General features: G+C 37.0%; 4 protein-coding genes across 16 annotated transcripts in view; 2 read left to right on the forward strand and 2 right to left on the reverse strand.

Annotated features, from left to right (window-relative positions):
• The window catches only part of rg (rugose), a 179152-nt gene extending 160537 nt beyond the window's left edge, over positions 1-18615 (reverse strand). For 9 of the 12 annotated variants that reach the window (XM_065353652.1, XM_065353655.1, XM_065353649.1 and 6 more), the window contains exons 1-2: positions 18248-18615; positions 17792-18096 (exon numbers count right to left, since the gene is read on the reverse strand). In XM_065353652.1, coding sequence (XP_065209724.1) covers positions 17792-17971 — 180 coding nt within the window. In that variant the 5' untranslated portion in view covers positions 17972-18096; positions 18248-18615. Of the gene's footprint in view, positions 1-6323; positions 6690-17791; positions 18097-18221 lie in introns of those variants that run through there. The other 3 variants (XM_065353646.1, XM_065353645.1, XM_065353653.1) reach the window with 3 other exon arrangements.
• Positions 12468-17746, forward strand: LOC135838097 (troponin C, isoallergen Bla g 6.0101-like). Its single transcript, XM_065353664.1, has 6 exons — positions 12468-12674; positions 13036-13063; positions 13152-13292; positions 13572-13700; positions 16947-17078; positions 17156-17746. Exons 1-6 carry the CDS (start codon positions 12663-12665, stop codon positions 17188-17190), a joined length of 477 nt encoding a protein of 158 aa, XP_065209736.1. The 5' UTR covers positions 12468-12662; the 3' UTR covers positions 17191-17746.
• Positions 18616-18921: 306 nt separating the features above from the next.
• On the forward strand, positions 18922-22122 carry LOC135838093 (uncharacterized). The gene is made up of 8 exons (XM_065353658.1): positions 18922-19501; positions 19580-19766; positions 19850-20789; positions 20880-20936; positions 21021-21158; positions 21233-21408; positions 21489-21793; positions 21870-22122. Exons 1-8 carry the CDS (start codon positions 19359-19361, stop codon positions 21913-21915), a joined length of 1992 nt encoding a protein of 663 aa, XP_065209730.1. The 5' UTR covers positions 18922-19358; the 3' UTR covers positions 21916-22122.
• Positions 22123-22738: 616 nt separating this feature from the next.
• Positions 22739-26033, reverse strand: LOC135838095 (gastrula zinc finger protein XlCGF52.1-like). Of its 2 annotated transcripts, none has more exons than XM_065353662.1 (4): positions 25568-26033; positions 25284-25428; positions 25043-25189; positions 22739-24962 (listed from the first exon to the last, which is right to left on the reverse strand). In XM_065353662.1, exons 2-4 carry the CDS (start codon positions 25407-25409, stop codon positions 24054-24056), a joined length of 1182 nt encoding a protein of 393 aa, XP_065209734.1. In that variant the 5' UTR covers positions 25410-25428; positions 25568-26033; the 3' UTR covers positions 22739-24053. The 2 variants fall into 2 exon arrangements, with proteins under 2 accessions (XP_065209734.1, XP_065209733.1); XM_065353661.1 differs by having other exon boundaries at positions 25284-25432.
• Between the last annotated feature and the right edge of the window lie 492 nt (positions 26034-26525).

Below are 26525 nucleotides of genomic sequence, written 5' to 3' on the forward strand. Positions count from 1 at the left end.
CCTGGGTCGTTTTTGAGCTTTTTAGATTTTTTTTTTTTTTGAAAAATTTCAACTTTCAAAAATATTTTGAAACTGTCTTCAATGGACCTGTGAGATTGAAATTGTAGTATACATGCCTAATTTCAGCTTTCGACTTGGATGGGACAAAATTTCGCGGAAATCGTAATTTTCAAAAACTTGCAGAAAGCCTCAGAGGTGCTCAATACAGCTCGAAATCGCTTCCCACCAGTTCCATGAAATTTCAGCTTTCTTGTGCAATTAGGTAAAATCTCGATTCATTCGATTTAAAAAAAAAATCCCAAAAATTCGAAAAATGAATTTCAGCGCCTAAAAATTCAACTGGCGGGGTGTTTTGCACGCTTTTTTGACCTTGCTCTATTCGAACCCGTATTATAATATAGTCGGTTCGAATACCTACTTCGTAAATTGTAGTTTAAAATTTTTTCAAGAGAGAAACGGTACATTCTTTTTACACGCACGTAATCGTTATTCGCGAATGGGGTGGTTAAATGGTAATTCATTTCTTCAATTTGATAAATCGGCAATCATTTTCATTTAACATTTTTCTAATAGAAATACAAGTTTGTATACAAATTTCTCCGCTTGTCATTCACTCACACACAGCACTCTTTACAACTCCCCTCACTCTCAATCCATCTTGGGCGTTGATAGCGGGTTTGCAGCGTAAATATTCTAGAGGGGTAAGTAAAAGGTACGGTACACGTTTGGTAAATTTCAATTCCACGCATCTTGATTTATCCGTTGAAAAAATTCCATTCGAAACATAAAAAATGAAATACCGTCGTAATATTCCGAACGAAAAATTCGGCAGAAAATATTACACGTTTAACCTGCCTTTGACACAGATAAACATCAATAAAATCTGTTCAACTTTTTCCCCCTAAAAAGTCGAATAAAAAATCTTATTATTACGCGACTGGCGTTTATTTTTCCGATACAAATTCTTTAAATTTGACTTCTGATATGGTAGGCATATTTCTGTCACTTAAATTCAAATTCAATTTGTATACCTACATAAATACATATTATTTATGAAGAAAATTGATTCAAAATTGTCAATCAGGTTGTAAAAATGAACTTAAAAATTACGTTATGACGCACGTCTTGAAGGTTGAATTTTTACTCCTGGCGCAGAACCCGTTACTCTCATTAGTAAAAAATGTTGCGTTTTAGTTCTCTCAGCCTCTTTCAAACCAATACTAAACATTTAAAATTTTCAACTCATCTCGTCATTAAACCTGAATACCCAAAAATTACTGTTAGACGACAGAGAGAGCACTGGGAACGAAGTCCTTGTTTGGAAATTATGATTTAAAATGAAGTGAAGGGAGGAGGGGGGAGAGGGAGGGGTAGACCAGCATAAAATTTCCATCCTCAAAATTCCAGCTTGAAGATTCAAACATAAGAAAAGGAACAAGCATCAGTCCTCTTCCTTTTCTGGTTGCTCTGAAGCAGTCATGGTCGAATTTTTCATTCCTGGCGCAGAACCCGCCAACCCCTCCTGTCAAAACTTTTCATCTGATTACTTTAGTATCTCTTAGGTTTTGACTAAATATCGATTAAAGATGACTTTCTAAATTTCTGATGCGTTCTTGAGCTGGTTTTTGTGGTTTTTGGATAAGCTTCAGCATAGACTAAAATATGTGTAACCGAGAAAATGTTGTATTTTCAAAATTAATCGTAATAACAAGGTTCAAGGAACCTATAACATTCAATTTCGAAATTTTTTACAAAATTTTAGCCGTATATGAGATCTTTAAAAAACCAGTTTGACTTTGAAAATTGAAAAAAAAAAACAATTGTGTACGAAAATAATTTTTTTTAGCATCTTCAGAAGTACAAATTCTCTCTTTTTCCTCAAACACGTTCTGACTCTCAATTCATAAAATGATGATTACAACTCGACGAAGAAAAGATTACGAGGCGAATAGTTAACTTTTCGAATTTTCTCAACTCGGGCTTCATCTCGGCAACCTAAAAATAATATTTACAACCTTGATGGGCAATTTGACCCTTGTTCGTCGCTCATTGCGCGTCAAAAGCAAACAAAATATTCGTAAACTTTTTGATAAAAGTCGGCGGTAATGAGACCGAGGAAATAAGCGTCAATTATATTCCAATTTGCATAATTTCCGAAGAAAATTTCTAGCTCGAGCTCGACTCAACCATCGGGTACATTTTAGACGACTGGGCGCGGCGAGCTGCGCGACGTTGTTAAAAAGATACGTCAATTATTTGTTAATTTGAATAATAATTTCATATTTGTCGGTTCGCTTTTGAGAGCAGAGCAGGGTAAGTAAAGACAAGCGAGTTTGACCCGACCCGACCCCACCGCGACTCTCGACTCGGTATGTATAAGCTCAAACTCATTAACTCGAAAACAAAACTTAACGACGAATTACCTACTTTTTTTTTCTCCTCTTTAGTCGAAACCTTACTTAATATTAATTTGACGAAAAACGAGTAAAATTTTTCATTTAATAAATTTTCGGAAACGGCTGCTTTGGAAGTTTAACGCGAAGTAATAATACAACCTTACACCGATTCGAGTTTGAAAAAGGGGAGAAAGTTCAGGATATACTAGCGTAGTCAAGAACAGAAGGTTTTAGAAGTCAAATACTCCTCTTTCCCGCGAGACGTTCTCTAAACGAGTTGCAAAAAAAATCGCCAAATTTTCTCTCCGACGCCTAAAGTTTAGTTTCTGCTTTCCTTTGGCCGATTTTCTGCGTGGTTTTGTTGGCTCACAATATATACCCAAATTGAACAATGCAAAGTCCGATAATCAATTTTGATGCGGCACGAGGTGAAATTTGGATCAAACTTCGGTGTACCTACTTGAAAGTTAAACAAGAAGAGCGTACATATAACATTTTTTTACCTTCTTGCCAAGAACTACGTGTAGGTATAGGATTAGGTTTGATGAGGCTGAAAATTATTATTGAAGAAAAATTCTTTCGGGATTAGCTTCAAATCGAAGAAGGTATCCGAATCAGCGCGACCACTGGCGCAAATAGCTGCTGAAATCCATTTATGTAAATCGATTTTTCAAGAATTTTTAAAGTTTCAACTTTGGTTCATTTTCGATGAAATTTATTTAAATTGCTGAAATTTGGTTTATACCTCATTTTTCGACTTCCAGAGTCGATTGGTGACAAATTCGAGTCGTTCTGCGGTATTCAGCAGATTCTTGAATACTACAGTTTTTCAAGAATAATGCTCATAAATATGATTAATCTGGAATTTATCGTCTACAAGTTCAAATTTACAATTCGGGAAGTTGAAAATTGGGCAAAAAGAGACGAGAAAATGGATGAGCTGACTGATTCAAATGAACACACACTTATACCGTCCTATTCGAGCACAGCTACAGCAAAATTTTGTTACGATCGAGTTGTCGAATTGAATTTTGATCGAAATGTATGGTTAAAGGGAGGGGGAGGGGTTCTGACCACAAAGGATTTTGAGATCTCATTTTGAAAATTTACGTGCTCTAAAGAAGATGAAAAAAGTATTCGCTATAACTCTTCAAATTTTAAAATAAAACCATTCAACTTTTGTACTCATCTCAAAAAGTTGAGTTTCATCGAAAGTTCAAATTCACACTTAACCACTCTTGAGATATGAGCCTTCAAAATTTAGCAATTTCGAGAGAAATCGCAAATAAACGAAAATTACGAAGGTCACCCCCACCCCTCACCCACTGGAGGGTTGCACGAAATCGTTGGCAGACCATCAATATAGGAGCTCGCAAAAACGTCCAAGCGAAATCAAAGGAACCGACTTCGTTCTCGAAGGTGTTAATAAAATTGCATACTCAGTTCGCCGTAAATACTAAACGAGCATTATTTACGGCGAACCGAGTATGCGATTCATTCGACATCTATCTAAGTGAGTTTTTTTTACGAATTTGCCAAACTTTGAAGGAGCGTGTCTTAGTTTAAACTGATTCAACTTTTTTTTGCAGAGCTCGCGTTCAATTTTCGCAAAAAATAAAAAATAAAATAAAATCAAAAAAATGTAATTGAGTCTTCCACAATAATTTTAGCAAAAATTAAGGCTTTTTGGATATTATTGCTAAAAAAAAGCGACACTTCGTCGAAATTTTAGTACAAAAAGTTCGATCATTTCGCAATTTCTCGACTATTTTAAGCAGGACAGTAAGTGTTTTTGACAATTTTCGACAAACGAGACTGAAAAATTCGTCGAAAACCGGTCATTTTTGGCAATTTCTGCCAGAAAAGCGAGACTTGGGCGACTTTCGAAAAAATGTGAGACTGTTGGATTTTTGACGGAACCGATACGTTGGTATTTCAAGCAACAGGCGTGGTTTTTTAGCCATTTTAGGCAAAAAAATGACACTTTTTCGCAATTTCCAGCAAAACAGCAAAATCGATTGGAAATTTTGGTCAAAAAAAATTTCAAATCAAAACAAAAACTGCCTAGCAAATGATTAAATCAAATGGAAATGAAGAAGTGGAAGAGCAACAGAAACAAATCCAAGAATTAAAAGAGGTATTTTGAAAAAAAAATAGAAAACTTTCAATAATTTTAATTTTTTTGTACATACTTTAGCAAAAGAAAAGGTTTTTGGCCACTTCCATAAAAAAAACTAGACTTTTGGCTGAATTTTGGGGAAAAGGTAAGACTTTTAGAGAATTCGGAAAAAATAGGACCTTTTGGCAATGTTCAACAAAGAAGTGAAGCTTATTGAAAATTGTTTGGTAAAAATAAAAACTGCCGACAATTTTAGAAAAAAATCAGAATCAGAACTTGTGAACTTTAGCAGAAAGCAAGTTCCTTTCGTAGACAATAATTTTATTTCAAATGATGCGAGACATTTTCGCAATTTTTAGGCAAAAAAGAAAATTTTTTGTAATTTTTGGCAAATAAGTTACAAATGTTGGCAATTTTTGGTCAAAAAAAAAAGAGAAATTTAGCGACCATTTTCGGCAAAGAGCGAGATTTTGGAAATTTCATCAAAAGGCAATAGTTTTTTTGTAATTTTTAGAAAAAATCGAGTCTTTTGAACAATTTTTTGAAAAAAATAACGTCCTCCAATTTTTATTTTGCCAAAAAGCGAAAATTATAAGCAGTTTTTGGAAATTTTCACTGAAGGCGAGACTTTTTGCTACTTTTGGCCGAAAGCAAGACTTTATCAATTTCATAGCAGAAGGTAAGGGTTTTCAAGAATTTTTGGCAAAACCCTGAGGGTTAATAGAAATTTAATTTTAGGTAAAAAAAAAAAGGCGAAAATTGCCAGCAATTTATGGCATAAAAGTGAAACATTGAAACAAAAAACCTGTATGCCTATTTTTGGCAGTTATTGGCCAGAAAATGAGTTTTTTTTTGGTAATTTTACATACGTAATGAGCGAAACGGACAATTTTTGCAAATTCACTTTTGGCAATTTTTAACAAAAAAAAAGATGAAACTTTTTTTCGAATTTCTTGGATTTATTATTCCAATGTTGTGTTCTCCGAGTCCTTCAATTTTCCCAAAATAGGGATTTAAGGAGACACTGCGAGGGTTAAAATTCAAAAAATATAATGATACTTCAAGTAAGCGGGTAGGTACGAATTAAAATTCTCGAATGTTAATTCACCTTACACGTATATGGATGTAATTCGTGTTGCCGCATTGTTATGCAAAATTATTCGGAACCTTCAACGGAACACTCTGTACCTACATACATATAACGTGAGTAAAGAAATTTTTCAAGTTGAGGTACTCGACGAACACTCGTATACCAGAGAGAATTATCTGGTAGGGTATAGTTGGTGTAGAACCACTCGAGGAGTTGATACGAAAGCACACGCGAAAGAAAAACCATGTAGGTAATTAATTTATAACTAGGAGCTATCTAGCAACTCGTATTAATACTCGTATGTATTTGGAGTGAAAAGGAGAAGAGTATTGGAAAAACGTTGTACTCGTACTTGTAATTGAGATAATACGTATCTTTGATAGAGCGACAGCGTGCCCATGACGCGGTGTAAAAAGGATCGAATGTATTAAATTCCAACCAATTACCGTCAAGCAAACTAACGAGCCTATTTTACGAGAAATTTAGCAGGCTAGATAATATCATCGATGATACGCGATTAATTAACTCGACGTAGAAATAGCTGTGTCGTGTCGGTGTCGCGTCGCGTCGACAAAAGGTGTATTTCTACTCGTGCGATATGTACGTCGTCGGCAAAGCTTTACCTTTTAAAGCATTCGCGCTTAATTATGGCAGGGTACACGTAAACTTATACGAGAAGGCAGCGAGTATTTATTTATATGTAATATCAATTACCTACCATCGTTATCGAAAGGAAACTGACGCCGAAATTCCTCTCTACCGCACGTACACTCGTATAAATTTACACACCGGAGAGACTGCGACAGGGAAAATGAATGGCACAAAGAGGTTCGCCGGCGTCGACGTCGCTAAAAAAAAAATTTAGCACGTGCGAAAAATCACGTTGGTTTTTGTCGAGATGAAGAATGATGCTGTAAACGCGCACCACAAGTCACGACGACGACGACGATGATGATGATGATGATGATGATGCGAATACGAGAAAAATGGTATTCGTACTCGTACTCCGAAAATTTTGTAACTACTCGTACTCGTGAACGAAGAAAGGGCACAGCTTTCGGCGAGATGATAACGCGCGAGATTCGAAAAGTAAACTGAACATGTTGTAAGTTGTGTATTGGAATACGAATACGGTAACGAAGCGCCGCGCCGCGCCGAGCCGAGCCGCCAAAGGCCGGAGGCCGGAGCGGAACACGACGCTGACGGCTGCTTTTAGCGATGGCAAAAACGTTGTGGCGCCGCATGCTCCCTCGCCTTCGCCTTCGCCAACTCTCCATCTGCACGTTCTTCTTCGCCTCCGGCGCACCATTTCGCTATATTTCGCGAGCGAAAACTGCCGAACTTGCGTTCGTCTTAACCTGTCTAATAATTGTGTCTAACACGCTGGTTTCGCCGCCAGCCGCCATGAGCCAGCGCCATCCACCGCCGCTCTTGGACCGTTTAATACGTACGAATATACGAGTACGCGTACCTTACCTACTACGTCGACGACATTTTTTTCCTTTCTTTTTTTCCATTAGTCGACTTCATTTTATGTGCAGCGTACATAACTACACCTACTACTAGTCTATACTATACTCTTGCGACTCCAATCTCAGCAATTTCTCACTTTCTGTCGTTTCATCTTTGCCCAACCATGCTGACGATGACTTTTTTCTCCCTTCATCGCGTATAAGGATTAAAGTGAACCTCAGTTTGCAAAGTTGGAATTTTCCAATTCCCACTTCTCAAAAATATGCCCCCCCCCTTGAAAAGAAGCCCCTCGAAGTTGAAAAAATGACAAAAATGAAAATAAATCAAAATTAGAGAACATTTTTTGAAAATATCTCATTTCCGCATTAGAATTGTTCTAGATAACCCCCTTCTCAAGAAGAAACTTTCGTTGCTCCCCCCCTCAATGATATTTGCTCTCTCGAATGGAGCCTCCAAATTTGGAAAAAATTTTAAAAAAATGAAAAATTGATGTCTGTAAAAATTGTTTGAAAATTTTTTAATGGCCAGAATCTTTCTAAATAAGCATATTTTCAAAAAAAACCTCCCTCGGTCCTCCAGATTATTTTGGTCCCTTGTATGAAGCTCCCAAAGCTGAAAAATATCAAAAAAAAGTGTAAAATTGATGTTTGCAGATACAAATTATTTGATAATTTCCCATCTCTGAGCAGAATACTTCTAAACAGTTTTTTTTTTCACTTCTTTTTTGGGGGCACGCTAATTCTCGAAAGTTGTCATCATCATTGAACTTTGATCCGGTGGCTGTTCAGCCCATCTGGGAAACTGTAGAAGAATTGCTCGCTGATGTATCATCCATAGCGTGGGCTTCTTTGCCTGCTGCCCAACAGGGTTCCCTGATTTTCCAGCTGGTTTCTTCTTATTTTTGTTGTCTCAAGAAATTGTTTTTTTTCGCTTCTACAGGTTTCTAGCCCAAGGAAGTATAGCTTGATGAGGGGGCTGCCCTCTGCGCCGTCAAGCCGACTTTCCCAAAGTTCGGTTATAGCGCCGAATTCTCGCTTTTGTACAGGATTTGTGCCTAGCACTAGCAGTATTTATGACTCTTGTGTATCGGGGTTCGCAAGCTTTGCTGCTCTGCCTGTTGCTGCTTCAGGGGTATAGAGCTGTGTAAAAATGTTACAAATAGTATTCGCTGCGCCGTATGGCCATGTCAAATAAACATCAACAAACCACTTCGTCCTGCGTCCTGCTCCTGCGCTGATTAGGTGGCGACAGTAGCGCTCCAAGCGGGGCCGGCGGGCCACTGTCGCCACCCAATCAGCGCAGGACGAAGTGGTTTGTTGATGTTTATTTGACATGGACATACGGCGCAGCGAATACTATTTGTAACATTTCCCAATGCTCTATTTTCTGATTGTCTTCTCCTCTCCCCTACTTCCTGAGACAGCTTCCTGATGTAGCCCATTCAGGTTGCAGCTTTGACGTTGGGCATACACCAAGGTGTTAGGTTTGGTCTTAGCCTCATCCTCAGCTTCCAGTGTGCCAAAGATGAGTTACCAGCCTCTGCATTGTGGACACTCCAAATCTCTCTTAAGGTTTGTCTTTTCTACTCCTGGGACTGGCAGTTGTAGCATAGATTGTACTTACTCCAAGTTGGCCCAAGAGGCCCTCGAAAGTTGTAAGTACATAATTGTTTGCACCTCCTCTCTTCATCCCTCTCCCCCCAGAAAAAATTGATTTTTGCCTTGTCTGTTTAAAAAGTCCTCTTTTTGTTCCAAAAGTCTTGTTTTTTTTTTGACATTTTTGCTCATAAGGTTCTGACTTTTTCTGTCAAATTTGCATAAGTCCAAAAGTGCTAAAAAGTGTAAATTTTTGGCAAAGTACGAAAAGTGTCCACTCTTGTCAAAACTGTCAAAAAAAGACTACATTTAGTGAAATTGTCAAAGGGGCCCATTTGTGCCAAAATTGTCAAACAGCCCTGTTTCTTGCCAAGATTTCTCAAAAAACCACTAATTTTGCCAAAATTGTTCAAAAATTTCAGTTTTTTCTCAGACTTTTTGGAGAGAGTCAATGTTTGGCGAGTTAACGAAAACTTGTGATGTTTTTTCATCAAAATTCTCAGAAAGTAATTTTTTGATAAAATAGTCAAATGATTGTAATTTTTGCCAAAATGTCCAAAAAGCATTGGTTTTTGCCTTGCTTGCCTAAAAATTCCTATTTTGTTTCAAAGTTTGCCAAATAAAAGTCCTGCTTTTTTACAAAATTTCTTCAAAAGCTTCTTTGTTTTGTCAAATTTTACCGCCCCATCATGTAGTCTGTTCAACATCTACTTTGATGACATGATTAAAGAATGGCTGAAAACCAAACCAAAAGGGCTAGACATCAACAACACCCATGTCAATACCCTGCTGTTTGCTGATGATCAGGTGGTCTTTGCTGACAACGAAGTTGACTTGCAGAGAGCAATGTACAACCTTCAGAAAGTAGCTGATAAGCACGGAAGGAAAATCTCGTAGTCAAAAACAAAGGTGATGGCCTTCGAGGGGAAAGAGCCAATATGCAGTAAAAGTAAAAGTAAATGGACTGCCAATGGAACAAGTTAAAAGCTTCAAATATCTCGGATGTGAGCTGTCATATGAAGGAGAAGTTTATGCACAACTTAAGATCAATAAATTTCTGAGAGTAAGCTGAGCTATAAACCGAGCCATATCTCCAAGAAAAGTCAGAGCCAAAACTCGAATAAGAACCTACAACACGCTGGCAAGACCAATGCTGCTGTATGGATGTGAAACATGGACAATGAGAAAGGATATAAAAAGCAGAGTAACCGCAGCGGAAATGAGATTCATGCGTGCCACAGCAGGATATACTAGACGAGATAGGAAAAGGAACGAAGACATCCTGAAGGAGCTAGGAGCAGAGCCAATCATTAGACGAGTGAAAGATTACAAAAAAAAAATGGCGAAAACACGTTGACAGAATGCCTGATGAACGGTCCCCTCGAAAAGTCAAAGAATACACTCCCAACTGGCAGGAGGAGTAAAGGAAGACCAAAGAAAAGACTTGATGATACATTGGCGAGCAATTCTTTTACATTTTCCCAAACGGGCAGAACAGCTCACTGGGTCAAAGTTCAATGATGATGATCATTATTTTTTCATAGGAGTACTGCGTGCCTCTGGGTACTCACCACCAAACACGCTCTGCTTCTAGATAATTCTTTTTTTGAGGAACCCCTCCCCCTCCAACAATCTCGGCCACCTACATGTAGAGACCTCCAGTTGAGAAAAATCAAAAATCAAAAAAATAACAAATTAGTAGGTTTTTAAAAACAAAAAATAATCTTTCAAACTTTTAAATGACTTCTTCCAAAAAAAAAGTTTTTGGTTTCACTGAGGAGGGGGACGGGTTCTCTGGCTCGACTTATTGTTACTAACATAGTAGGAGAGATTTTTCTCATGAAACTAGACAATTTTAGGGCGTTACCAAATATTTTTTTGACCAGTAAATACATATAAGAGTCTCCCCTCTAATCCACAAGTACTTAGTTAGAAGTTGGTATACGAGTATAAGTAGATTTTACTTGCGTATGGACTTGACTGACTGAGGTGTTGAGAACTGAAAAGTTCACAACTTTGAAAATTTTTCTCAAATATTTCAACTTTTTTGTATTTTGTAAAATTGGGAGCTCATCGACACCATTTATTTTTTATCGAGGGGCTGAAATTTTTTGGCGTAATTTTCTCACCCGAGATAACAACTTTAAGGGGTGAAAGCGAAAATAAAAACGAAAAAAAAAATTCTCTATAAATATAAAATAAGGTATACCTAATAAGGATTCCACGTCCATCGAGGCGAATATTTGCACGCTTTCGTCGTTTGTTTACTCGAGAGGTGCGTGCGAGCCGATTAAAAGGATGGAAGACGACGGACGCGGGCCCCTGCCTGGGCCCTTCGTCAAAGCGACAAGTACCAGCACGAGCAGCAACGACACGAAATTAAATTACAAGATTTATTTCGACGTCGCGTCGCGTCCACGAATTTTTCAAGCCTCGTTGTGACGTTTTTCAATTACAAAACGTAAGATTATTTAAGAAGGATCGTGGCGATTTATTTCGTCGCGAGAAGATATGCTTAAAACACGAGTACCTAGTACCCAGACCTACCATATTCATTTTTCGAGTATCTAAACTGAAAACACAGTACCTTATAAAACAGAAATGACAACCAGAATTGCTGATCGCGAAATCAGTCTCATTTAGGGTGTGCAGCACTGCAGCAGTGTGAATCGCGAAAAAAAATTCCGCAAGATTTCAACCAAGTACGATGATGGAAAACTTCATTTTATAAGATGAATCAAGTCACCTAGAAAAGTTTTAGATCCAGCCGTACCCCGGAAGGGGAGCTATGGGTTCTTAAGAAGAAGGTATTTTTGAAAAAAATCGTGATTTTTTTCGCCCTATCTCCTACCTAACCCTATAATTCTACTTTTTTGAACAGTGACCCACGATCTGTGATTCTAGAGTAATATTTTTCGTGATTTATGTACCAAATCGCGGAGTGGATATATCGAATGACATTTTTTCAATTAGCTGTTTCGATCACCAGCAAAAATAACATGTAATTGCCAATAACCTAAATAATTATAACTTGGTTTTGTTTTCCAAAATTTAGAATCATGGTGAGAAATCGCGCGCATGAAGAGTTCAGAAGGAATTTTGGCAAAAGAGCTTCTCGAGCAGATCACCTCGAAAAGTGGGCGGAAATCAGATTTCAAGAAACAGGAACCCAATTTCGATTAATTCCCATTTTTTTTACACAAAAATACGAACTAAATTGCACAACATAGGGAAGCTGACGAGAGATTAATTTAGAACTGACTATAGGTAGGTACTGTAAGTATAGTGAGAACGAAATCAAATCATCAAATACGTCGTCTAAGGTCAGTTCTGAGAAAACAGCTGCGATCGCCTCCTTATACGCGAGTACAAAATGTGATATTAGAAACGAGCTACGAACGATGTACTTAAAATAATTTGCAATCGTGTAATTTGTTGTAAGCGTGTATTTAGACGAAAACAAAGCAAAGACCCACATCGCAAATAGATTAAGAGGCTAGGAGGAATTCGATTGAGACAGCGACAGCGACAGCAGCCGCGGCAGCGGAGCAGACAGCAGGCAGTTGCACGCGCAAATAGGTAAATACAACGAATAAAATAGAGAAAACGAGCTAAAACGTAAACACTACGACCTGCTGACTTTTATTCACAATACTGCAACCAGCTTTATTTCGAGCTAAATTGAAAAAGTTTGATTTTTTCCTTCTATTTTGAAATTACCACTACCGTCGCCGCCGTCGCCCGCGCCCTTGCCCTCTTCGCCGCCTCCGCACACCTCCTTAATACGTTTACTAAAGCGTACCACACCGTCGTCTTATATAGTTAAGCATTAAGCATTCGAAATTCGTCGTCGCGTTCGCTCTTTTTTCCAAACGAGTTGTATTTTTCCTTTTTTTTTTTTTTTTTTTTTTGATAAAATTTTCATTCTTACCACCGTCGTAGTTTGGAATTTTCGACTAAATTGTGCGTGATTACGTTTACCCGCCAAGATGGTAGCTTTGGTGAGTAGGTGTTCCTCATCCTTCTCCTCATGCTGTTCGAAACTCGTTCAATTTAGCCTCCTTTTTCTTTTTTTTTTCGCCCTTTTAGCTTTCTTTTGCACTGATCATCGGCTATATCCGATCCGATCTTCGCTATATGAATTACTATCAAAGCGTAATTATTACGTCGTCGACCGAAAATAAGGGGTGAAAATATCGCTTCTATACATCCTAATCGTCTTGTACGATGCTGCCAACTAACGAGCCTATTTTCATCTCGCGAATAAGCGGAATAAATTCCATTCGTTATCGTATTACCTACATATATACCTTCTATGTATTTCATCGATATAATATTTTTTCTTTTTTCAAACTTTAACAGCAAGATTTGGATAAAGAACAAGTTTCAAGTGAGAATGTTTTCATTTATGTACTAGTCGAGAAAATTCGTATAAGAGCGAATATTTTCAAATACTCGATATCCTGGCTTTATTTCAGTTTTAAAACGGGCTTTTGATGCATTCGCTCAAGATAAAGGCTACATCGAACAGCACATGGTGGGTACGATATTGCAAATGCTCGGTCACGAAGTCTCCGAACAAAGATTACAAGAAATTGTAGCCGAAGTTGACGCGGACGGTGAGAATCGAACATTTTATATTGGCAAAGAAGAGAAAAAACTTTATATAAGTCGAATAAGCGATATAACAACTATACGAAAAGTAGAAAAAAAGTGCTTACTAAACGTAATAAAAAAAAAGAATCGCTAATTAGTGGAAACATTTTTTCGCTAGAAAATCGATATCTCGCTTACTAACGTATTTCAGCTTACACTACACATTTTCGCGGTAAACTTTGGGGAAAAAATTATTTCAAAGTAAATTAACGATAGACAGGCACCTTTTTCTCGCCCCGCAGGATCCGGTGAGTTGGAATTTGAAGAATTTGTTACGTTAGCGGCAGGCTTCTTAGTCGAAGACGAAGTGGAAGATGCGGCCGCAATGCAAGAAGAATTGAAGGAAGCATTCAGACTGTACGATAAAGAAGGTAACTCGAATATTCGAATTTCGTTGCGGAAAAAAACCACTAAATCTGCACAGCGAGGGTGTCCAAGAAATCGTTTGAGATGCCAGAGGCAATAACCAATAACTTCCAAGTTTTGAACTAGATAACCAGACAGGGCGTCGTCGTGGCCTAGAGTCGTGGAGTACAAAAAGCTCACGACTTGTTATTCAACTTTTTTCCCACGAGGCAGTCGTTGGAAAATAGGTGCAGGGAGTGGGAAGGTTTCAGCAGTGAGCACTTCGCCGACTTCCTCAAGTCGCAGTTTTTCTCTAAACGTCGGGAAAATAAAAACTACAACACGAGAGATGGCTCGTTTAGAATATTTTACCCCGCGATGTGCCCAGATTTCGGCAGAAAATGTTTTCCCTCACCTTTCCCAGTTTTCCAAATCCGGGGGGGGGGGGAGATTTTTTCAAGGAGTAGGAAAGTTGAAATTTATTCTGCAAACTAATTTCAATACACTACGAAGTCAACTGCAGGGGGATTTCAAGTCGTTTTGAAGTCTCTGGCGACTTTTTGAAAATTCCTGAAGCCTCCAGTAGATTTTTGAAACTTTAAATTTCCTACAAATTTCATCAAACGGAGATGGAAAGTCAAAATTAATTCTGCAAGCCAATTTTAATACGCTACGAAGTCGTAAGTCGTTTTGGAGCCTCCAGCATTTTTTTGAGAGGTCGTATAGTGTTTTTCGGAAAATTGAAATTTCTAAGAAGTAGCTGGAAGCTTCAAAACCATTTAAAACCATTTGAAACCACCATGTAGTCGACTTCATATCATATTGAAATTAGTTTGCGAAGTAAATTTCAGCTTGCCAACTCCATTTGGTAAAAAGTTGCGGGAATTTCAAGTTTAAAAAATCTACTGGAGGCTCCAGTAATTTTCAAAAAGTCGCTGGAGGCTCCAAAATGATTTGAGCCCACCTGCAGTTGTCTTCAGAGGGTGTTAAAATTGGAGTGTATAGTAAATTTCCGCTTTCCATCTCCATTTGATGAAATTTTGTGAAAATTTAAGGTTTCAAAAATCTGATGGAGACTCCTGGAATTTTCAAAAAGTCACCGGAGGCTCCAAAATGACTTGAATTCCCCCTGCAGCTGACTTCGTAGCGTATTGAAATTAGTTTGCAGAATAAATTTCAGCTTTCCAACTCCATTTTGGTGAATTTTTGTAGGAATTTCGAGTTTCAAAAATCTGCTGGAGGCTCCAGAACTGCTCAAAACGGTTTGAAGTAGTTTCCAATCGATTTGGCATGTTGAAAATAGGGTGTATCCCAAATTTCAGCTTTCTTGGTCAATTTGGTAAAATTTTAATTTTCCCCTCATTTTTGGCCTGAATTTGATTTTCAAAAATTCACCAAAAATCGAAAAACGCACTTTAGCTCTTGAAATTTTGACAGGTGATAAAATTTGTCCAGTTTGAAAATTTTTGTGCAAGTTCTATGTTGGAACGCAAAATCTGCGATTTCGGCTGACCTGTCAATCAAAATGGCCGCCATTTCGTAAGTAGGGCCACTTTTTTTTTTGAGTACAAGGGCTAGAAATGTTCCTTAGGACTCCCCCTTTAAGAAAAAAGTTGTCCCGGAGGATTGACGCGGACGGGGAGGGGGGTGCAATTTATCCTTAAGTGGGCTCCCCGACTAATATGTCAGACGATTTTCTCAAATTTCAAGAAATTTGGGATTCGGGGCGAGGGAGGGGAGATGGAAAGGTCGAATCGAAAAAGTAAGTTGATATTCGTATTCCGCGTTTTCGAAAACGTGTGAAACGATATGCCACACGATATTTTACATTTTTTTCAATTTTGACTCGAATTTTGGGACTCTTTTTTTTCAAATTTTCAAGTTATAGCTGCAAAACTTGACAATCTACTAAAACCCGACAGGGAATTTTACGGAAGTGCAATAATCGATTTGATCAGTTTTTTAATTTTTTCAAAAGTAATAATACCCTCTTAGCGCAACCCACCACAAAATTTATTGCAAAACTACAGGTCCCATAGAGGTCCAAAAGTCTCAAAATTTCGATTTTCTGCCAATTCTGTCAATGAAAATTAAGAAATAAAAATGTGCTTAAAACAATAGGTAAGTAAGTGATTTCCAGTACATATCAAACGCCAAAAAGTCAGAGGGCTCATAAAGTATTTTTGGGCTCCAAAATTTCGAGTCTGCGCATCCGAAAGGGTACTTTTTGGGCCCAAAATTTTCAAAAAATCGCTCCAAAATGGTCGAAAAATGCGATCGGGCGACTACAGTTTTTGGAATCGTCTAAACCTCGACTTGTGATTAGAAAATACGATTCCCAAAGTTATTACGGCTTGATCATATTTTCCAACCATTTTTGGGCAATTTTTTGATAATTTGAGGTCCAATAATACCCTTTTTGGATGCTCATACTCGAAATCGCCCTCAAACCTACGGAAACTTCTTTTTTGACCGGAAAAAATCATCTTCTAAGTTGTAGCAGCCGAATCTCATTTTTCGATTATTTTTGGACAATTTTTCGAATATTTGAGGCTCAAAAAATATCCAAAGGGTCCCATGAAATTTTTTAATTTTGACGTAATTGATTGAAAAATCGAAATTTCGAAACCATTGGACCCCTATGGACATCGTAGTTTTGTGATTGAATGGCTATCAATTTTGAGGTCTGGACTACCGTAGGATGTCCTCTTGCTTTTGAAAAAAATCGAGTCAAATCAGTTGTTGCATACTGTGAGGTTCCCTTGTGAGTTTTCAAAAATAAGATCAGCTTTGACTTTTTTGAAATTTTTGGCAAATATTTTTGAAACTATTCTCAATTGCCTTTGAAACACCGCAAAACAGATTTTCTACAAGTTACATCCTGAGCAATCACTCAATCAAACTCCAGAGTTAGGCATTACGAAAAGTTTCCAAGATTTTTAATTTTTAATTAAAAAACTAAATCGCGCCGTTTTGGGAATCCCTGGCCTCCTCTTCGCGTGACCCATCCAGCTAATGAGGCCCAAATATTTCAAAAAATTAAATTCAATATCGAAAAGCTCGACTTGACAGTTATGTACATTTTTGATCATTGTTCACAAAAATGCTTCTTTACGGTTAAAATCCAAATACTTTTTCAGTCCTTTTGTGCATCAGAAAATACACCAAAATACGAGACTGCTGAAATCATCATTTAGAACATCAATTATTTTGTTTATATCGGTGAATTTTGCTTTCTGACATTTTAATTGATTTTTTTTCTTCAAAATTAGGTAACGGTTACATAACCACAGATGTATTACGAGAGATTTTAAAAGAACTCGACGATAAAATAACAACCGAAGATTTAGATTTAATGATTCAAGAGATCGATTCAGATGGTTCGGGAACGGTGGATTTCAACGGTAATGCAAAAATATGCAGTTAAACAGTAAGACTAAATTTACATCCAACAGTACATTTATTTCGATTTCGATTTCAGAATTCATGGAAGTAATGACAGGAGGCGATGACTAGTAAACGAGGATACGCTGACGCAGAATACACGTACTGCTCGTATAGCGAATGTAAATAATTAGTAAATGAAAACCATCTATCGCCGCAGCAGCGTTTTAGAATAATTCAATTTTACCGACCAATTAACTAATAGAAAAATTAGTTGATAGTTAAACGTAGGTAATCGTGCCGGACCGACGTGTTGGTTTACTATTTAGGGCGACAACACTACCGCAAATTACCTTTACGGTTTACACAATATTCCTAGCTATCGCTAGTGAATGTCAAGTAACGATATACAGTGTTGTGTATTGGTGTGAAATTATGAACGAGTATTATCTGTATTCGCGATTAGTCGACAGTTTGACACGCCACGTTTCACCTTTGACACACCAATGATGTCATTTTATCGCGTCTTTTTCGGTGGGTCATCGAATCGGTACCGACAACAGGAATATTATATCGGACAAATAACACTAACCTAGTGTGACTCGTTGACAGAAATCATAATTTTTTCCATAGGTGTTAGATAATCGTAATAACTAATCAAACTGATACGAATAAAATTCTTATCCTACGTGGTTGTTGGTAATATTTATATGGTAAAATTTTGGACACTCACTAAATGCAGCACAGTATTGACGACTTCGCAATTCGATACTTCGCCAACTTTCAAAAGTCCGATGAGAACGCCGAATTTGAGATTATCTTTCGCAACCATGGTTACAACCTCTTCGGGTTTTTTGATAAGCGACAGCGGAGTAGCATCGGCCGCTTCGACGTTTTCTGTAGTAGTTTCCATTATTTGAGAAATTTCCTACAGCGTACAGCGTATAAAGAATGCAACTCGAATCGCCGCAATTTACATCCGTCGTCGGGTGATAAGGTTGATGATAATGAACTGGAACCGAAATATTTCGCCGTCGGCTATCAAACACAAAAACCACATCGTTATATTGATCGCTAACTTTTACGGGCTAAGGGCTATAAAAATATCAATTATGTGTATGCGGAATATATTGGACAACACATCGTATCGCGATGATACGTACGATTCTATATTCGAACCGATGCTTACATGAAATTTTCGCTACATTTTAGAGCCGCGTCGATCTCACTGTGAAATCCGGATTGATTCTGTTGAAAACACTCATTCGACGGTCGCGAACACCCGATGAAGAGAACACTAATAAAATTTAAACGAAATTTACCTATGCAATTGAAACACTGCACCGAGCGAAGGAGTTTTTCACATTTCAATTCGTTTATTTATCACTTCTTATTTTGAAGCTGGATTTACATTTTGTTATCAATTCGATAAATACAAAATTTACAATCGCGTTTACGTTCTAGACAACTTTACAAAAATGCATCGCGTAAGTAAATAAGAAAAGAGATAAAAATTGGGTGAAACCACTTAAATGAAAAATTAATATCGTCAGAAAGTTCGGAAAATTGAGAAAAGTCCGAAATGTTTGCAAACTTCTGCAAACTTTGATTCGAACTTTGGATTATGGAAAACAGAAAGGTTAGGCACGAAAACATTCCAGCGCAACCCTCACGCTAGGCACGTAAATATTTCCCAGTCACGTTTTCTGATTGGTTGGTTTTGAAACGTTACGTGATATGGGGTGGTGAAGTCACGGATCAATCAGGTACGGGCAGGTCACGCGACACGAAACGAAAACCAGTCGTTCTTCGAACGAATCGAATCAAAGTTCGAAACTTTGATTTCGTGAATCTTTCGTAAAATTTATTCGTAGTCCAAGGCGAAGATTTTTGAAAATTTTAATTTTAAAAATTTCAAAAGAGTTGTTTTAACTCTTTCAAAGTGCTATAATATAACAATCGAGTGAAAATTTCGTTTTAATTTTATCTTCTCTGTTCTCTCAATTCTCAACAAGAAGATCTCTGTTTCTCTGATTCTCTGAGTAATAATTCGTCTGAATTGTTTTTACAAAATGTTTCTTTTTTCGCTCAGATGTTTATTTACTTCACGTTACTCTAATCTACTGTAATAAAGGTGCACATTTTTCTCAAGTTGAAGCAAATTTTGAGAAATGTTGATTGATTTACGCCATAGTAATGTAATTGATGTGATAGCTTACGCGTTGTTCGAGAACAACTTTTTAAAACCGTGGTAGTTTTTCTTCGCATTGTTCGGTTGTGCTGCTGTATTTCCATTCATTATGGACGATTGTGACCTAGTTCAACGCTTTCCAGAAAACGTCGAGAAATGGATATACGTAAAATCCGATCGCAAATACTCCATCGAAGACGATGAAATATTGGATCTAGATTCTATGAGTTTGGGCAGCGATGAAGATACATGGTAGGTGGAGCTCGTACACGATGATGCATCTCATCCGACTTTACGTTCGTGTTAGCTACAATTTCATTGTTTTTACAGGCTGTATTCGAGCGACGAGAAATCCCACAGTAATATCGACATCGAAACTACTCCCGATGATGAGAAAGATTCCGGTAACATGTTTGCGATGCCTTCCAATTTCACCAACATGATGAATTCGTCGATATCGCCATTATCTCCTCTGATAGATGTAAACAACATGAGTGATTCTCTCGTTCACTTACCCGTACGTATTATTGAAACGATTTTTTCGAATGCGTATGTTTCGAAACCGAGCTACAATCATTTTTGTTCAATTCTTGTGTTTAGGATGTTAGCCTGGGTGCTGTGAATCATTTCCTTATCAGAACGCCCTTCGAAGATAGAAAATCAAAACCTTTAATTAAAACTGCCTTATGTAATCAATTCCACGCTAATCATATCAACGTCGAAGCAAAAAGTGAACTCGATTCGCTATCGATGAAACCAAAGACTGAGTCGAACGCATTCCAAAAACCTGATAATACTTTTAGGCCATCATCCAACGATACTGTTTTAATTTCCAGAAAGATGCGTTCGAATAACGAACCCGCGGATAAAAGTTATGTTTTGCATTCAGTCGAGAACAAGTTGTTCACCATCACCGACGCCGATACCAACGAAACGTTCATTAAACCCGCTGCAAATTGGGAACCTCGCAATCAAAAAGTCAACGAAGACGAATCCGTGCCAAATGAGCTGATCGATAACCTAAAATCGAATTCAGCTCCCGTTAAAGCTGCCGAATTTAGTAATGCCAAAGAATACGAGAAGAAATCGTCTAACAAGTCCGCTAGAACGACTCCGGAAAACGATGAAAACGATCATCGTTCGGCTGTAAAGAAAAGTGTGCCAATTTGTCAATCGACGCCTATGCTGTTGAGTAGATATTTGAAGTACAATAAAGGCATCGAAGAAACTAAGAATTTTTCCAAATGGCGAACTTCGGCCGAATTCCTTAAAGAAGATAGCCCTGAAATGCCGAGTGATGGTGATCAAAATCCGATGAATATTTCCTATATCAAAGATACATCTCCGATTATCGATGAAGCTCCTCCTAATGAGAATGAAAATACGTTTTCGAAATTAGAAAATTATCTCAATTCTACGTACAGTGTACAAGAAGATGATCAAACTAGTTCAGCGTCCGAGAGTAGCGTATCTTCTTTCGGCACTAAACCTACTTACTCCATACGCGATGTACAAAAAAATGCCGAATTACAAGAGCGAAGTGAGTTGGAACTATTTTTTTTTCGTATTTCGTCGAAATCGTCGTTGTTTAGATCGTTCTTCATTATTTTTCGTTTATTTTACCAAACAGATTTAAAACAACAATTTCAATCTAATTATGGCGCTGCGTCATCCAAAAGCTCCGAAAGTATGTTCAATTTTATGTACATGTTTCGAGTTGAAGTTTACATTCGAATGTATGTCGTAACATTCACTTTTTTCTATTTTACAGTTTCGAGCAGTAACGAATCTATTTCAGCATTTAGTCCTATATCCAGTTCGAACGAAGGCTGCATTGACAGTAAAATCAAAGTTTCGTCTCGTAACGTACAAAAATCATCTTTCATTGGTCGAAGACCTCACACAGCTGGTATTTTTTACGAACTTGATTGTAATGTTTAATAGTCCGACTCGCGCTTCATTTGTACTAATTTTCTTCGACAGATAATCATATATTTGGTAGTAATATGAAACCGATGGTTGCTCAAAAAGGAAAATTTTTGAGTGAAAGAACAACGGATCATTCGCTACTGAAGACTACACTTGGCGCTCACAACGATACATTCAGAAGTAAATTGGCTCTAGCTAGTGGAAGTGCTTCACCAAGAAGTCGTCAGCTGGTGTGTATATTCGCCGCTAACTGCGTTTCGTCGTAATAAAGTATAAGTACTAATTATATTCTGTTGCTCGAAATTCGCAGAACAAATTCGAACAAAACACGAAAAATGTGTCCAATTCCGGTGCGTTCGCGACTGCAGAGACCACTTCTCAGTTGTCGTCTCGAATTCGGGAACGAAATTCTTTGGATAGTTCGCCGAATCTTCAAAATACAACATTCACTTCGAAATTATCGATGATGAGAGCTGCTAGAAATGATTCGCCTTCCAAAGAACGTAAATCAAGCGACGAACTAACGAAACCGGCGGTGCCTCGTAGGAGTATTTCTCCGGGTCCTGTTTCGCATATCCCTCGGCCATCTTCCAGAATTCCTAAATTCCGATCGAGGTATTCATTTCTTCGGTATCCCGGGTTAATTTTTTACATTATTTGAATTCGTTTTTCTGTTCTTGTTTGATTGCAGTTCGAGTTGCACCCGTTATAGTAATTATAATTCGTCGAAGAAGTGAGATCGTTTCGTTGGATCATCTGCAGTCGTTTGAAATTTTCTTTTTCTTTCATCGAACCGGAAACCGGTGAATTTTTTTTTTTACATAAACTTTCGAAAAGCTTCGCCTGTTATTTACTTTCCCCCGGAAAAGTTGCAATATTCGAATCAATGTGTGTATTCTGTATACCAATATACGTGTTTTACGCAATCATCCGTTTCAAAGGTATACGAATTTTTTGTACGATTCGTTCGAAAAACATGTATACCTAAATTTGCGTACAAAATTATAAGTTTATTATGTAAACTATTTTATTTCTATGTCTAGGCCGTAAAACTTTTTCAAAAGGTTTAAGATGTATTTATATAGGTTCGCGTCGCACCTTGACAGAAAATGAAAAATCTGAGATTTTATCAGTTGTTGGTTGTCATGCAATCTCTGTCAGATGCCTAATAATTCTTTTATAACTGTGATAATTGATAAATTAACTAAGCGTTGGTGATGTTTTTTCTGTTCTTTTCTATTTTATTGTTTGTTCTTTTTTTTCCTTTTTTTTTTGCTGCTGTCGGTCTATCGACGAATTCAATAATTTATTTTTCATTTTTGTCGTTTATCATCCGTTTATTTTTTCGCGTGTTTATATGTTGTTATCGTGAACAAGATAGCTAACCCAGTTGAAAGATCGTATTTCTTGTTATTTTACATTATTAATATTTACTATTCAACGTTTATCAAATATTTTTTATTTATTAAGATAGACAATAAAATATATATGGTGAAAAATGCTCGTTTGTTTTTTCTCCGGTCTCGGTAAGCTTGGTTGAATTGAGAAAAAACTCGTACAAATGTGTTAATTTTTTATTTTGACTAGAAAATTTTCACAATCGATTTGAAATACAATCTTATATACGACAGCTTCTTACAAATTGTTGCAGACGTAAGACTGAATTACGAGAAAATGACGTGCAGTTCGAATCAAATTGAACCCAGCAGGGCTACGAGAATAACAGAACTAGAAAAAGTATACGTCGAAATGTTCGTTTTCTGAAAACTTCGTACTAGGGCTACTATGGTTGAATAAGATCGGGGAACATATTTTATTCAAGAAAACTTGTTCGTAATGTGGTGTTTCTAAAACTATCTCTAATTTATATTACCAATACCTGCGTACAAAAAAAATACATAGGTAGAATGGAAGAAAATATTGATAAGTAGGTACCTATTTACATCAGAATGATGCGATACACCGCCTAATACAAAACTAATTATCAAGTATCGAGTAAGTAGACATACGCAATACACGTCATCGTTGACTAGGTAAAGTACGACTACAATAGTTGCATTTAAAGAGTAAAAAATTATGTCTTTGAAAATTATTATTAATACAAACTGAATAATCATGAACGTGTATTGCAAACAAATATAAAATTAATCGTATGTATTAATAAAGGTAAGTATAATTATAAATAAATAAATTATTACGATGTACGAAATGATACTTTGAAAATGAGAAATGCACGAGTAACTTTACCAAAATGCAACTGTACTGACAACAAAAATAATAGGTACGTTCGTCTCTTCGGTTCGAGTTATAAAAATATCAACACGAACTCTAAAGCGAATCGTGTATAGTAAATTTGTTTTCAACAGTACAGAACTTCATGAGGACGTTTTAGCGAAAGCGTAAAATAAAAAGTTTACAAAATGAGATCAAAATTTGCGATAAAAATGACTATCGATATATTAAGCGAGGTACTCATTTACAAATCTGATTAAGACTACGACGATTTAATCGCCATTGTTACGAAAAATATCGAAAGAATCAAGTTCCACGCACCCTCCAATGGATACTTAATGCTTACACCGTAAATTTTAATACTTCAATAACCTTAATTTAGCGTGTGAAAATTATTCATTCAAATTTTTTCATTCGAATTACATTCCTACTAAAAAGTCAATCAATATGGGGGCGAGGAGGTAGGGGTAATCGTGACTTTGAATTTATAAAATCCCAAATTAATATTATTGAAATAGACAAACGCTGGATTTGGGAAGGTAAAAAAGGTATATAGCTGCAAAGAAAAATAAACCAATTCCGGATAAATTAACGATAGCTGATAAAAATTAACTCAAAGAGTACCACTGAAGCAGCTTAGCCTTTAGGGTATAATACTGAATAAGCCAACGCTGTAAGCATTTTTACAAGGTTTAACGCTGGTATGATTTTCATATTGTCGTTTTTGATTAAATCTCTTATTACAATAATGGCACTTATAAGGTTCGTCACCGGTATGTCTACGTCTATGTATTTTCAATACAGCTTCTCTGTTGAACGATTTATGACAGTATTCGCATTGGAACTGGTTTTCTCCGGTATGGATTTTGTTGTGAATTTGTAAGCTTAATTCGGATACGTAACTTTTAGAGCATCTAACGCATTCGAAAATCTTCTTACCTTCGTGCAATTTAGCATGCGTTTGTAGATTAGCTTTAGTAACGAAAGTTTTATCGCACGAATCGCATTTGAACGGTTTGATACCTAAATGCTTCCTTAGATGCATTTGTAACGTAGGCTTACGGGTGAAACATTTACCGCATCGTGAACATTCGAAAGGTTTTTCTCCGGTGTGAATACGCATATGCGATTTTAAACTGGTATTAGTGAAGAAGTTCTTTTCGCAGTAGGTGCATTCGTATAGTTTAGCTCCGATATGCATTTTAATGTGCAGAGAAAGACTGCCTTGTTGGCTGAAACTTTTGTTGCAAAATCGACAAATGAACGGTTTTTCACCGGTGTGTATTCGCACGTGGGTGGCGTAGTTGGTTTTCCAATTGAACGATTTGCCGCAGTGTTCGCATTTGAAGGGTTTTTCACCGGTGTGAATACGAAAGTGTGATAATAAGTTTGATTTCAGAGCGAACGTTCTGTAGCAATAATGGCAGCTGTATTTTCGACCTGCGTGTGTTCGTCGGTGCATGTAAAAGCTTCCTTTTTTCGTGTACGTTTTGCCGCAGATTTCACATTCGTACGATTTGTTGTTGTGCGTGTCGTAAGGTTGCGGATTGAACTGCGAAATAAGACGACGTATAAGAGAAGGATTTGTTTTTCGAATGCTCGACTTGCATTTGAAATAAGATTAAAGCGTACCGAGTCATCGACCTGACAATTGGCATTTTCTTCGGTATTCTGATATGCAGCTAAATCACTCTCTTCGCCTTCGTGAAAATACATCTCCGGTTCGACGCTAATCTCGACATTGACTGGACTGATATTCAAAAAATCTCTGTCAAAGCACTGAAGAACAAAAATTAATACGAGATTTTAAGCATGATAGTTTGTTTCGAACCATGGGAAGCATTTATCATTCCATAGAGGTTCATATACTTACGTTACTGAATTCGTAATTTTCATCAGCTTCGTTAAAATTTGAGCAGATATCGGTATCTGCAGATTTCAACAGACTATTCAAATCCGAAGCGCTGATACTTCCTTGTTCGATTTCCAAGCAACTCATTTCGTATTTCCGATTCGCACTACCTAACACAAAACATTGCACTTTAATTTGTAATAACTTCGCATCATGATGCAAAAATTCACAAAGAACTATTTTATCATCTACATTGTTCCAAAAGGAAAATAAAAGAACCTTCACGAATTACAAGCAGAACTCACCTTTCAAATACTTCGATACAGAAGCGTGAAACTTTACGCCATTGTTTCAATTATTTATCGATTAATTTTTACGTAATTAATCACTACGAAATGAAAAGGGAAGATGAAATCAGCATTTCACATTACGTAACGTAATTATATTGTTGGGGTGCAGCATCAGAATATTATAATTTTCGCGACTGGAGGGTGAGTTATCACAGAATATCTGAATTTTGTGATACGCGAGCTCAGGTGTTGACGCTGAGGAAAGGATACCGGAGAGGATAAATTGGAAAAAATGCTTGTAGGTGATTCGAACTTCAAACTCACCGAATTTAGGTACTTTGAGAAAAAAAATACTACATCGTTGAATGATTTTGGCGAAATTACAAAATTGAAATAGAACTGAATCCTTTGATTCTGATTTTACTTTTTAATTAATGCAAAATCGACAAAAAAAATGGCCATTGTTTGTGTTTATCATCTCTTATCACTTCTCCCACCTTCTCCTGATCCTTATCAAGAATTTTAAATTTTGATTTTTATGAATGAAAATTGAATTTTTCAATCGTTTTTTGAGTTGATTTTTTTACAATTATTTTTAGTATTGGTACGTAGTATCAACTAAAAACTAACAGTGTTGAGAATGAATGCTTTCATTTTACTACGTATTCGTAATTTCTACGAACATTTTGACTTGAAAAATAAAAACTGCGTCTGAACGATGTGAGAAACACTTTCAATGTTTAATAATTCACTACCAACTTGAAAGTAAGGCTCAGTTTTCAGATCTTGAGAACGAAAGCAAAGGAAAGCTGCAACTTGCAAGCAGTTTGGTTGAGTAACTTCAAATCTTTCTTCTTCTTTTTTTGAATAGAGCTATGTTCCTCGCCTAAAATTTTCAGTTTAAAAGTAGGTTTCGTTCCTTTCTCAGAAGAATGCGCGTTTAAAATTACCTATCTGTCAGAAAATCAAGACG

Source organism: Planococcus citri, chromosome 2 (genome assembly GCF_950023065.1).
Source record: "Planococcus citri chromosome 2, ihPlaCitr1.1, whole genome shotgun sequence".
Lineage (NCBI taxonomy): Eukaryota > Metazoa > Arthropoda > Insecta > Hemiptera > Pseudococcidae > Planococcus > Planococcus citri.

Excerpts from the sequence above, each read along its gene's own strand:
- LOC135838097 (XM_065353664.1), top strand. Across the intron at positions 13,293-13,571 it reads AGCCGAAGTTGACGCGGACG|GATCCGGTGAGTTGGAATTT; the intron begins GTGAGAATCGAA and ends CTCGCCCCGCAG. Across the intron at positions 13,701-16,946 it reads CAGACTGTACGATAAAGAAG|GTAACGGTTACATAACCACA; the intron begins GTAACTCGAATA and ends CTTCAAAATTAG.
- LOC135838093 (XM_065353658.1), top strand. The coding sequence starts at position 19,359 with ATGGACGATTGTGACCTAGTTCAACGCTTTCCAGAAAACGTCGAGAAA. Across the intron at positions 19,502-19,579 it reads GGCAGCGATGAAGATACATG|GCTGTATTCGAGCGACGAGA; the intron begins GTAGGTGGAGCT and ends TTGTTTTTACAG. Across the intron at positions 21,794-21,869 it reads ATTCCTAAATTCCGATCGAG|TTCGAGTTGCACCCGTTATA; the intron begins GTATTCATTTCT and ends GTTTGATTGCAG.
- LOC135838095 (XM_065353662.1), bottom strand. The coding sequence starts at position 25,409 with ATGAGTTGCTTGGAAATCGAACAAGGAAGTATCAGCGCTTCGGATTTG. Across the intron at positions 25,190-25,283 it reads AAAATTACGAATTCAGTAAC|TGCTTTGACAGAGATTTTTT; the intron begins GTAAGTATATGA and ends TTTGTTCTTCAG. Across the intron at positions 24,963-25,042 it reads ATTGTCAGGTCGATGACTCG|TTCAATCCGCAACCTTACGA; the intron begins GTACGCTTTAAT and ends CTTATTTCGCAG.